The 13,432-nt window shown below is 39.4% G+C and overlaps 1 protein-coding gene across 5 annotated transcripts in view; it reads left to right on the top strand.

Annotated features, from left to right (window-relative positions):
• Positions 1 to 13,432, top strand: part of USP37 (ubiquitin specific peptidase 37) — a 121,260-nt gene that overhangs the window by 4,895 nt on the left and 102,933 nt on the right. For all 5 annotated transcript variants that reach the window (XM_074010123.1, XM_045367711.3, XM_045367708.3 and 2 more), the window contains exons 2-4: positions 616 to 756; positions 4,996 to 5,219; positions 11,031 to 11,202. Coding sequence is in view for 4 of the 5 variants with exons in the window: in XM_045367711.3 (XP_045223646.1) it covers positions 5,064 to 5,219; positions 11,031 to 11,202 (328 nt within the window). In the remaining variant the exon portion in view is untranslated. The remainder of the gene's footprint in view (positions 1 to 615; positions 757 to 4,995; positions 5,220 to 11,030; positions 11,203 to 13,432) is intronic.

The raw sequence follows: 13,432 nt of genomic DNA, 5'->3' as shown, positions 1-13,432 counted from the left end.
TTTGTCACTGACTTCTTGGTTTCAAAATGTAGCAAGAATGAATAAACCAAGATACAAGTTGAACAAGGTGCAGGCTCATCCTGTAATCCTTCATTGCACAGCAGATAAGTTCCTGAAGTTCCGTTGATCTTTTATGTGTGTCTCTGTGTGTCGTGCATCATATTTTAAATATTTTCATTAAGGTAATCTGTAGTTCTTAAATAACCAAGAAGTTAGTCTTTGTTCTGTAAATGATCATTTACTTTTTTTTTGAGATAGAGTTTTGCTCTTGTTGCCCACGCTGGAGTGCAATGGCGTGATCTCAGTTCACTGCAACCTCCACCTCCTGGGTTCAAGCGATTATCCTGCCTCAGCCTCCCAAGTAGCTGGGATTACAGACATGTGCCACCACGCCCAGCTAATTTTGTACTTCTGGTAGAGATGGGGTTTCTCCATGTTGGTCAGGCTGGTCTCGAACTCCCGACCTCGGGTGATCTGCCCGCCTCCGCCTCTCAGCCTCCGCCTCTCAAAGTGCTGGGATTACAGGCGTGAGCCACTGTGCCCGGCCCACTTTCCTTTAAGTATTAATTTTGTATATTGGATTCTTTTTAAAAAGCACATTTTTATTTTCTTTAGCTGAGTTGATGGCTTCCGGAGAACTGGCATAGCTGCAGAATATGAGTAGCGTCCCAAGAAGAGTGCTTTGCCTTTGGCACAAGGATCAGAATAAGGGTGAATTGCTATTACATAGAGTTTTTCGGTAAAAGTCACTGAAAAGTAAGTAACGTTTTTGTTTTGGATATATGTTTCAAAGAGCATGCAATCTGGCAGGAATTGACAGTTTTGTGTTTGTTTTGTAGTAATAGTTTTGTGCTTTGGCCATGCTTTCTTTACTACAGAATGTTCTCTAGATTAAGGATGTTTTTCAAAGCAGTACCTAAAACGTGAGCACTTAAATAAATGTACAGGGCATAGAAACATTTTTGCCAATATTATTGCTTGAGCTTTCATGGAATGCTCAAAGTTGAACAGTAATTTTAATAATTGTGAAGATATTTAGAGAAAGAATCTCTGGACATGTTTAAAGAATAATTCATTTGGCCGGGCGCGGTGGCTCAAGCCTGTAATCCCAGCACTTTGGGAGGCCGAGTCGGGTGGATCACGAGGTCAGGAGATCGAGACCATCCTGGCTAACATGGTGACACCCCGTCTCTCCTAAAAAAATACAAAAAACTAGCCGGGCGAGGTGGCGGGCGCCTGTAGTCCCAGCTACTTGGGAGGCTGAGGCAGGAGAATGGCGTGAACCCGGGAGGCGGAGCTTGCAGTGAGCTGAGATCTGGCCACTGCACTCCACCATGGGTGACAGAGCGAGACTCCGTCTCAAAAAAAAAAAAAAGAATAATTCATTTTAATTATTTTTTGTCTTCTTAATTTTTTGCTTTAATAAGACAATTACCATTACCGAGTTTAAGGAAACCTTGTCTTTGTCTTAGGTTCATAGAAAGTTTAACTGTTACTGGATCATGCTTCATGCTGAAAAAGAAACTTAGTTTTTTACTCTTAACCAAGTATAGCAAGCCCTGATAATATAATGAATGAGCAAATGTAGCTATCAATTCATTTAGTGCAAAAGCAGGTAATGGACTAAATTGAGGCATTATGAAAAAGCTTATTATATTGCTTCTGCCAATTTTATTTCCTACATCTTTTATATAAAGCTTTTTAAAGAGGGTAATGTCTAAATTGAGTCTTGATTTTGGAGCCAGGAGAAGAAATTAAGGAGGGTTGGGGATGGGGAGAACACGTAAAAATCCTCTAGACATGACCTCTGTGTGTGCAAAGGTATAGTGGCACGAGAACATACAGATTTTTGAGGAAATTATAAGTAATTCAGAAGACTGGATTTGGGGGTTTTATTGGGAATAGACAGGTAAGCAGGGCCTGGCCTCTATGTCATGTTAGTGAGTTTAGATTTTATTGTGAGAACAAGTGGAGAGCTATTGAATGATATTAAGCAAGAGAGGGATATGATTTGATCTGCAGTTCATTATAAGGCTGTCTGAAAGGTGTAGGGAGGTAGAATTTTTTTTTTTTTTTTTCTGACACAGAGTCTTTGCTCTGTCACCCAGGCTGGAGTGCAGTGGTATGATCTCAGCTCACTGCAGCCTCTGCCTCCCGGATTCCAGCGATTCTTTTGCCTCAGTCTCCCAAGTAGCTGGAATTATAGGCACGCGCCACCATGCCTGGCTAAATTTTTGTGTTTTTGGTAGAGACGGGGTTTCACCATGTTGGCCAGGCTGGTCTTAAACTCCTGGCCTCAGGTGATCCACCCACCTCGGCCTTGCAAAGTGCTGGGATTACAAGCGTGAGCCACAGCTTCCAATCTGTGGAGGTAGAATTGATGGGACTCTACTGACTTTCCATCTCTAATCCAATACCTGTAATTATCAAGAAAGAAGCTAAAGACAAGTGTCCTGTTTCTGGCATGGGAAACTGGAGTAGGAGAGTGATGTATTCTTTGCAGCACTGAGTGGTGGAGTGGAAAAAAGTCTCAAGGATGTATCCAACAATGAAGTCATAAATTATAATTGCAAAAAAAGTATTACAGATATACATTGCTGGCCCAAGTTTCTGTAGCTCTGTAGCATTACTAGTTTGAGCAAAATGTCATGTTAACAGACAGTTCTATAAATATTTATGGACTTTATTACTTTGATGAATTCATATTACCCAGCACATTATACTAATATCTAAATCTGGCCATAGTAGGCACTTAAAAATTTTTAATGAGATGAGTGAATAATAATAGAGTACTTATGATACTTAACACCTTTAAACTCTTGAAAGTGTTTTCATATCTTTTATCTTCAGTTATTTGCCATACAGTAATCAGAGACCTCCAACTAGGGGCCCCCAAACTGTATCCTGCCTGTAAGTGAGTTTTGTTTGATTTGTAGCTGTTAAAAATAAATTTGAATTCATTGCCAAAAATTAAAAATGGACAGTTTTACATAAACGTTTGGATGGCTTTATTTTCTTGAAAAGTTAGATGGTCTGGCAATGCTAGGTTCACTATTTCTACATGGTAATAATTGGCTAGATTGGGTAGCAGTTGTTCAAATTTTGCCTGCTTTAAGTCATTTCTGTCACCTGCTAGCCCCTATAGATAGCTGAGTTAGTGACTCCTGTTAACATTGTATTTATTGAGGTCCTTGGAGAAGGAGGTATTATAGACATGGAATAAATTCAGAAAACAGACATTAATTCCATTAATATTAATAACTGCTGTCTGCTGAGTGCCTAGTATGTGTTATTTCATTCTGCAACACTACAGCATTTGCTATTCCTATTTTGTGGTTGAGAAAACTTATGGTTAAAGAAGGTAAGTTACAAATTAGTAAGCGATAGGGCTGGCTGGCTGCAGATTTCTAGACCTAGCATCATTTTCCTTTATATACTGGCCTTTCTAGCTTTTCTAGTTGAGCTGTTTAGGCAAAGGTAATGTTTAATTGTGTTTAAATTATTAAATTATAAGCAAGAATCCACTTTAGAAGTAGTGTTTTTAAAGGTTTGAAATAGTATAAAATTTGATTTAGCAATTTTAGATGATTGCATGTTTATATAACACACTGATAACATTCTCTGCTATAACTGTAATTTTATTTACTTGCTGACTTTTGCAAAAGCTAATTTGAAGAGTTTTACACATCCCATTATTGCTGTAAGTTTAAGTTTTTTGTGTTTTTTTGTTTGTTTTGAGATAGGGTCTCACTCTGTCACCTAGGGTGGAGTTGAGTGGTGCGATCATGGCTCACTGCAGCCTTGACCTCCCTGGCTCAGGTGATCCTCCCATCTCAGCCTCTGGAGTAGTCGGGACTGTAGGAGCACATGACCATGCCAGGCTAATTTTTTGGTATTTTTTGTAGAGATGAGGTTTTTGCCGTGTTGCTCAAGCAATCTGCCCACCTCATCCTTCCAAAATTCTAGGATTACAGGCATGAGCCACTGCGCCTGGCCATTTTTTCTTTTTGGTTTTCAAATATTGCCTGACAAGCACCCAGCCATTTTTAAGTATTAAAAGGAAACCTGAATATTTGTCAAAGATAAAATTGGTAAAGATTCTTTCTAGGAATGGTAGTGTTAAATATAAATGGTAGGTGGTTCTTTGGAAGAGAGGTTTTTTGTTTGTTTTCTCTAGAGATTAAATGATTTTCTCAAATATTGTAATTCTGGAGATTGAACTAACTTGGTTATTTAAAAAATTTTTTACTCATTTAATGTCTTCTGTATATATGGATATGCTTAGATTGCTCACTGTTAGAAGGAAGCGTTTGGTGATATACTTTGATGTTTTGGGAGGAACTCCATTCTAAGAAATGGAGTCAGAGGCCTGAATTTTGTTTTGTTTTGTTTTGAGACAGTGTCTTCACTCTGTTTCCCAGGCTGGAGTGCAGTGGGTAATCATAGCTCACTGCAGCCTTGACCTCCTACGATCAAGTGATCCTCCCACCTCAGCCCCTCTAGAAGCTGAGACTATAGGCGTGTATCACCATGCCTGGCTAATTTTTTTTTTAGTTTTTTTTTTGTAGAGATAGAGCCTCCCTATGTTGCCCAGGCTGGTCTCAAATTCCCAGGCTTCAGCAGTCCTCCCACCTCAACCTCTCAAAGTTTTGGGATTACAGGCTGAGCCACCATGCCTGGCTTGAACACACTTTTTTTTTTTTTTTAACTTATATTTGGAAATCCAGACCCAATAGCTTTCATGAAGGAAGAGAATAACCAACACTTTAATGGTGAAGGCAGTTGCTTTGAGAATGGGATCTTATTCCTGTTGACATGTCTTTAGTGGTAGCAGTATGGTTGTGAATGATACAAAATGTAGAATTGAGGCACTAATAAGCACAATACTGGACACATGGCAAAGAAGGGAAAATGAAGGCACAGAAGAAATGCATGGTGGTTAGAAATTATTTTAATTACTAATAAGTTATAACTTATCTTATTTTTCTTCCTCAGAACCTGCCAGGTGAAGGTGCATTTTTGCTTTTTAATTTGGCTGGAAGCAATTTATTTTTAAAGAAAATATGTCTCCTCTGAAGATACATGGTCCTATCAGAATTCGAAGTATGCAGACTGGGATTACAAAGTGGAAAGAAGGATCCTTTGAAATCGTAGAAAAAGAGAATAAAGTCAGCCTAGTAGTTCACTACAATACTGGAGGAATTCCAAGGATATTTCAGGTATTACCAAATATTGATTTGGAATCGCTCTTGAAGCAGATCATTTAGTAAATAGCTATTGTGTACTATAGTAAACATCACAGTAGCCCTCCTCCTAGATTAATATTTCTTGCTGCTTATTTCTAGGAGATTAATATTTTTATATACGTGTTTTATAAATTATTCAGCAGTATTGTTGTTGGTATATAATAAAAGCAGTAAGTAGTCACCATTATTGAAAATAAAACTTGTGGGAGGAAGCTGACAAGAGTTTGGATACTGTATATCTAAGCTATTTTTAAAACCACTTTAAGATAATTTTAGTTCATCCTTTTTTTCCCCTTAACATATATGATGATGGATTCATCACTATTTAGTGTTAGTTTTTAACAATTTATTAGTGTTTTCTAAAAGCCAGAGTGTACTTCCTGAATAATCCTGCCAAATGTCATGGTATGAATCATTCAAGGATGATTATTCAAGGTTATCTTTACAGCTATTTTCTTCTAACTGTAAAGTTTTGAAGAATCTTCATTTTATCACTGCAAAAATTAATTTTCTTTTCACCGTTTTTTTTTTGTTTTGTTTTTTGTTTTTTGAGACAGAGTCTTCCTCTGTCACCCAGGCTGGAATGCAGTGGCATGATCTCGGCTCACTGCAACGTCCACCTCCCGGGTTCGAGCGATTCTCCTGCCTCAGCCTCCTGAGTAGTTGGGATTACAGGTGTGGCCACCACTCCCGGCTAATTTTTTTTTGTAGTTTTAGTAGAGACAGAGTTTCACCATGTTGGTCAGGCTGGTCTTGAACTCCTGTCCTCGTGATCTACCAAAGTGCTGGGATTACAGGTGTGAGCCACTGCACACATCCTGTTTTCACTTCTTTATTGCTTCTCTTATGCAACCAAGTTACTCATGTTGATAGGAGTTGAATTTAAGAGCATAATGTTTCCGTTCTGCACTTTAAGATCATACATATTTTACGTACATATATATATATATATATATTTTTTTTTTTTTGAAACAGAGTCTCCCTCTGTTGCCCAGGCTGGAGTGCAGTGGTGCGATCTCGGCTCACAGCAAGCTCTGCCTCCTAGGTTCACACCATCCTCCTGCCTCAGCTTCCCGAGTAGCTGGGACTACAGGCGCCTGCCACCATGCCTGGCTAATTTTTTGTATTTTTAGTAGAGATGGAGTTTCACCGTGTTAGCCAGGATGGTCTCGATCTCTTGACCTCATGATCTGCCCACCTCAGTCCCCTAAAGTGCTGGGATTACAGCAGTGAGCCCCTGCGCCTGGCCAAGATCTTATATTTTTAAATTAGATTATACAAAAGTGTAATATCCGTTCTAAAATATTCTGTTGAAAAACTATATAACTTTATGCTTGAGAACCTGATCTTAGATAAAATTTCTATTTGTCTCTGCTTTTGAATTGTAAAAATAGATTGCCTATGATTTCGTGTATCAAAGGTAGACTTAAATAAGATAGAGGTGGTGATGGAAATATAGTTTGTCACATCCATATATCTGCTAATTGCTCACCTCATCAAAAGAAAGGGTTTTTTGTAAATACAGACTCTTTTCTTTTCAATCCTCAGCCCAGTTTGGCAGTGAGTAAATATTCAAATGTTTAACCAAACACAGATCTTTTTTTTTTTTTTTTTTTTTTTGAGACGGAGTCTCGCTTTGTCGCCCAGGCTGGAGTGCAGTGGCCGGATCTCAGCTCACTGCAAGCTCCGCCTCCCGGGTTTACGCCATTCTCCTGCCTCAGCCTCCCGAGTAGCTGGGACTACAGGCGCCCACCACCTCGCCCGGCTAGTTTTTTGTATTTTTAGTAGAGACGGGGTTTCACCATATTAGCCAGGATGGTCTCGATCTCCTGACCTCGTGATCCGCCCGTCTCGGCCTCCCAAAGTGCTGGGATTACAGGCTTGAGCCACCGCGCCCGGCCCAAACACAGATCTTTAGGAGCATGATGGTTTTACCTGTGACTTCAGCCTTATCTCAGTTCTAGATCAGTTTACATTCAGCATTCATTTGTTAATCATGTACAGGTTACTGCTATGGATATTGTGCTGAGGGATGGCTGGGCGCGATGGCTCATGCCTGTAATCCCAGCACTTTGGGAGGCTGTGGCAGGAGGATTGCTTGAGCCCAGGAGTCCAAGACCAGCCTGGGCAACATGGTGAGACCCTGTCTCTACAAAAAATAAAATCAGAAACAAATAACCAAGCATGGTGGCACGTACCTGTAGTCCCAGCTACTTAGAAGGTTGAGGTGGGAAGATGGCTTGAGCCTGGGAGCTTGAGGCTGTAGTGGGCTATGATTGTGCCACCACGCTCCAGCCTGGGTGACAAAGCAAGCTCCTGTCTGAAAAAAAATCAGGGTGGTTGTGGGGTGGGGGGTGGTAAGAATACAGAGCTGAATGAGACATCATTTCCTTCAAACTTAAGAGTAACCGGATAGGCTGGGCGTGATGGCTCATGCCTGTAATCCCAGCACTTTGGGAGGCCGAGGTGGGCAGATCACCTGAGGTCAGGAGTTCGAGACCAGCATGGCCAACATGGTGAAACCCTGTCTTTACTAAAAATACAAAAATTAGCAGGCATGGTCGTGGGCATCTGTATTCCCAGCTACTCAGGAGGCTGAGGGAGGAGAATAGCTTGAACCTGGGAGGTGGAGGTTGCAGTGAGCTGAAATCGCACCATTGCACTCCAGCCTGGGCAACAAGAGCGAAACTCCATCTCAAAAAAAAGAGTAACCAGATACATTTTAAGCTGTAAAAATATTACAAAGATCCTGAGATAACACAAGAAAGCAAGCCATTTGCACTCTGAGGATTCAAAGGATAAATAGAAGTTTGCCAAAAGTAGTAAAGGTAGAAGTGATGTTTTTTTTTTTCTTTAACCGTGAATTTTGTGGCCAAAGTGGAAGTGATTTCTGTATGTGGACAACTACGTGAAATGTGAATCGGCACTCAGGGAACTAGAAAGTTATTTTTAAAATATATGGACGCTGAGGAGTGAGTGACAGAAATAAGGCTGAAGAGCTAGGTAGGAACCAGATATTGATGTTTCTTGTTTGTCATAAGGGGAGCAGAAGTTCTAAGGAGCCAGGAATCTCAAATTCACATTTCTTTGGGGTTAGGCAATGACTTTATTTCAGGTAGTAGTGGGAGAATAAGAAGGACGTATAGGAGGTTATTAATGGGAGTTTAGATGAGGAATGAAAGTAAGGAAAAGGGAGTGGAATAAGCAAAAAGGGGAACGGATAGATCTGAAGAGATTTCAAGAAGATTTAAGTCGTAAGATTTGGGAGGTGTGGGAGAAAATTATCTGGGGAGAGTCTTAAGGTTTGAGTGGATGGCAGTCCCTTTTATGTCTTCTGTGATAGGGACCAGAGGGGAAGAATTGTGGTGTGAGGATTGGGAGAGATGAGTTATCTGAGGTGTCAAGCATTCAGAAGGTAAATAGGACTGGAGCTCCAACAGAGGTCTGGGCTTAAGATAGAGGAAGAGTTGTGTGTCGTTACCGTATGAATTGTTACTGAAATAGCAGGACTGGATGGGCTTTTCAGTTGTTGAAGGGTTGAAGTTCAAGAAGATTCTCATCTTGTTTGTTAATGAACAAACTTTGCTTTGTATATTTAATTTTTAAAAAGTGGTAAATTGACTGAAATAATGCCTTTAATGTTACCTGTTTTCCTTTTGCATACTAAACGCTTATTTAAATATTTTGGAGTTAAAAGCATTTAAAACAAATTGTTGTGTTTTCCTAGAGAATTTCCACTCAAGGACATAATTTTAAGACCTACTTTGATGCTAAAAATGCATGTATAATTTAAAATTTGAATATAAATTGGCAAAATTGTTTTTCATTCTTATCTAATAACTGACAAAAGTCAGTTTTCTCTAGTTTTAAAAAAACTCTGAAATACATTATTAGTTCTTTGTTTATGCTTCTCCTTTATCCTTTTTCGAGGACATATCTTCAGCAAAAGGCAGTTTAGAAACCTTGATGTATGCCTACTGAGAACATTAGAGAATAACGCTGCCTGACTGGCAGAAATTATTTAGATAATGAAGAAACTGTAAGATTTACTAATTTAGCCTTGGAAAAATTTCATTTAAGAGAAAATAAAAGTTATCACTTCATAGCACATTTCCAAAGTCTGGTAGAGTCTAAGATGAATTATTGAACCAGTTCTGTGGAGAGAGAAGTAAGTTAAGAGTTTCCAGGTACATATGATCTTTGAATGAAACTTAAGTGAGTTTTCTTAGTTAAAAAAGAAAAATAAAAGGTGTGCTATATTGGTAAAGGTTTATTTTTGATGGTTTTTGAAAGTTTGGAATTCTTTTGAGGATTATTTAATTGCTTAGAATAATATCTTTTACATTGAAGCTACCCAAATAATTTGCCAAATGTCTTACAAACTTTTGTTTAGCAAAAGACAAAGATTCTACTCCAATTTTTTTTTTTTTTTTTTTTTTTTTTCTGAGACAAAGTTTTGCTGTGTCATCCAGGCTGGAGTGCAGGGGTACGCTCTCAACTCAATGCACCCTCTACTTCCTGGGTTCAAGCTATTTTCCTGCCTCAGCCTCCCGAGTAGCTGGGACTACAGGTGTGCTCCACGATGCCTGGCTACTTTTTGTCTTTTTAGTAGAGATGGGATTTCGCCATGTTGACCAGGCTGGTCTTGAACTCCTGACCTCAGGTGATCTGCCTGCCTCGGCCTGCCAAAGTGCTGGGATTACAGGCGTGAGCCATGGCACCTGGCTTTCTACTTCCATTGAGTTTCCTAAACTGGTGATAGTGTAACCATCCAAGGTTCTGAAATGTGTTAACTCAGTAGTTTTTATCCTCTATAAGTATATTTTAAAATAAGGGATTCCCTACCGTGGGATCAAGAGTTCTAGGATTGTTCTGTAAAATTAATTTTAATAGAAGAGTAAGTCCACACTTTATGTTGTCAGTTGGTTCTTGAAAACTGACTTGAAGTGAAACTATGGATAATGAAACTAATTTTTTTTCCTCATCAACATTATAATGAAGAAAATGATGTTATTTGAGGACCTGCTGTATGTTCTTTTGCTTAATGTTTATAACACATTAAAAACATCAGAAAATGAAGGGGTAGCAGTGCTACCTTTAATTAATACCTCCATTTGACACACTATTCTTATAAAATAAAAAGTTTTCATGGTTGTTTGCCAGTTAGTACCAAGAACCTATTGACAACATTCATTAAGGGCTTTTTTTTTTTTTTTTTTTTTTTGAGACGGAGTCTCACGCTGTTGCCCAGGCTGGAGTGCAGTGGCGCGATCTCGGCTCACTGCAAGCTCCGCCTCCCGGGTTCCCGCCATTCTCCTGCCTCAGCCTCCCGAGTAGCTGGGACTACAGGCGCCCGCCACCGCGCCCGGCTAATTTTTTGTATTTTTAGTAGAGACGGGGTTTCACTGTGGTCTCGATCTCCTGACCTTGTGATCCGCCCGCCTCAGCCTCCCAAAGTGCTGGGATTACAGGCTTGAGCCACCGCGCCCGGCCCATTAAGGGCTTTTTTTAAAAAAATTCTTTATTTTTCCTTCTCTATTACCCTTGGCGTAAGATCTCTGTATAATTAAGGGCTTATTGCATGTGTTTGCATCTCTAAAAGGTAAATCTTTAATTTAAATGTATCAAGAAATGGGAACTTCTTTTGGTTGAAAAAAATTAAATTACTGTGGGGAAGAGTGATAAATGTAGCTTGGAAAGTATAAAGTTTAGTGTTTATTATACAGATTGTTATACTTAGTTATCATACATTTTTTATGATAATTTTCCTTTTGTCTGGATTAGCTAAGTCATAACATTAAAAATGTGGTGCTTCGACCCAGTGGAGCAAAACAAAGCCGCCTAATGTTAACTCTACAAGATAACAGCTTCTTGTCTATTGACAAAGTACCAAGTAAGGATGCAGAGGAAATGAGGTTGTTTCTAGATGCAGTCCATCAAAACAGACTTCCTGCAGGTGAGTACAAATCATCTCAGGGTCTAACATTAGTAGTTTTACAAGAATATGACTAGACTACAGGCCAGTATTCAGTTGAATTCATTAGCATATTAAAAGGATTATACATCATGAACAAGTAGGATTTATTCCTGAAATTCAAAGATAGTTCACCATATGAAAATCAATCTATGTAATACATCATTCTTGACAGAATGAAGGATGAAAACCACATGATCATCTATATTGTTGCAGGTGAAAACATTGACAAAATCCAACACTCTTTCATGATAAAAACACTCAACAAACTAGGAGTAGAAGGAAACGACTTAGCGCAATAAAGGTCATATGCAAAAACTTAAAGCTAACATCATACTTAGGGGTGAAAAACTGGAAATGTTTCCTCTAAGATCATTAGCAAGGCAGGAATACCTGCTCTTGCCACTTCTATTTAACATAGTACTAGAAGTCTCAGCCAGAGCCTTTAGGCAAGAAAAGGAAATAACAGGCATCCAGATTGGATAGGAAGAAGTAAAATTACTTGTGTTTGCAGATGACTTGATCTTATATGTAGATTCCACAAAAGAATACAATTAGAAAAAGGAGCAGGGTTTTTGGGGGGTTTTTTGTTTTTTGTTTTTTGTTTTTTTTTTAGATGGAGTCTTGCTCTGACACCTAGGCTGGAGTGCAGTGGCGTGATCTCAGCTCACTGCAACCTCCACCAGGGAGGAGAATTTAAATTACAGTTGTGAAAAGTTACCTTGTTGCATAAATCTTAGACACTTGCCTGTTTATGAAAATTATTCTGAAGTTTTACTCTTGCTGTGGAAAATGAGTCCTGTAAAAAAATCACATGGTATGATCAGGTTCCTCTGCCCCCTCTAACCCCTTTCATAGTGGTTTTTTTTTTCTTTTAATGCCTTTACAGGCGCTTTTTCTTTTCTTTTCTTTTTTCTTTTTCTTTTTCTTTTGGGACAGTGTCTCTCTCTGTCACCCAGGTTGAAGTACAGTAGCAAGATTCCAATATGTTGCCCAGGCTGTTATCGAACTCCTGGGCCCAAGCGATTGATCTTCCTTGGCCTCCGAAAGTGCTGGGATTACAGGCGTGAGCCACTGCCTGGCCCTACAGCCATCTTTTTAGGAAAAAATCTGTTGCTTAAAATGAGTTCTCCACTATTACATTAGTCTTTAGTTCTGTCATCTTCAACATTTTACTATTACTTATATTTTATAGTTGACAAACTTGAATTTTTTCGACTTAAATATGACACATTAAAAACATCAGAAAATGAAGGCGTAGCAGTGCTTCCTTTAATTAATGTCTCCATTTGATACCGTATTCTTGTAAAATAAAAGCTTTTTATGGTTGTTTGCCATTTAGTACCTACTCATTATGTGTTCATGCCACCAAACTGGAGCTATATCAATTTACTAAACTATTGAATTTTAGAATCAAGAAATTGAGGCCGGGCGCAGTTGCTCACACCTGTAATCCCAGGACTTTGGGAGGCCGAGGCGGGCAGATCATGAGGTCAGGAGATCGAGACCATCCTGGCTAACACAGTGAAACCCATCTCTACTGAAAATACAAAAAATTAGCCGGGCATGGTGGTGGGCGCCCGTAGTCCCAGCTACTCGAGAGGCTGAGGCAGGAGAATGGCGTGAACCCAGGAGGCAGAGGTTACAGTGAGCCAAGATCGCGCCACTGCTCTCCAGCCTGGGCTACAGAGCAAGACCATCTCAAAAAAAAAAAAAGGGTCAAGAAATTGAATACTATTTAAAATTCTTAGAATATGTCAGAGGCTAGTTTATATCTCTGTTTTAGTTTTATTTCATCGTAGCCGTATTAATGGAATCACTAGTTTTAACAATTGATATGTGTAAGAAAAGCACGTCTTCAAATACATTGGAGTGGAAAGCACAATATACTGTCCGGGGACCCAATTTTGAACAACATAGCATAATGAAAAAATACGGGCTTTGGCCATAAATAGATTTAGGTTGAAATTCTAGCTCTGCCTGTTATTGCTGTGTGGTTTTAGGTAAGTCACTTAATGACTGAGTTTTAATTTCCTAATCTCTAACATGAAAATATCACCTTGGCCAGGCACGGTGGCTCAAGCCTGTAATGCCAGCACTTTGGGAGGCCAAGGTGGGCAGATCACGAGGTCAGGAGATCGAGACCATCCTGGCTAACACGGCGAAACCCCGTCTCTACTAAAAAATACAAAAAACTAGCCAGGCGAGGTGG

Source organism: Macaca fascicularis, chromosome 12 (assembly GCF_037993035.2).
Source record: "Macaca fascicularis isolate 582-1 chromosome 12, T2T-MFA8v1.1".
In the NCBI taxonomy this organism is placed as follows: domain Eukaryota; kingdom Metazoa; phylum Chordata; class Mammalia; order Primates; family Cercopithecidae; genus Macaca; species Macaca fascicularis.
This window is presented reverse-complemented; position numbering and strand designations above follow the sequence as displayed.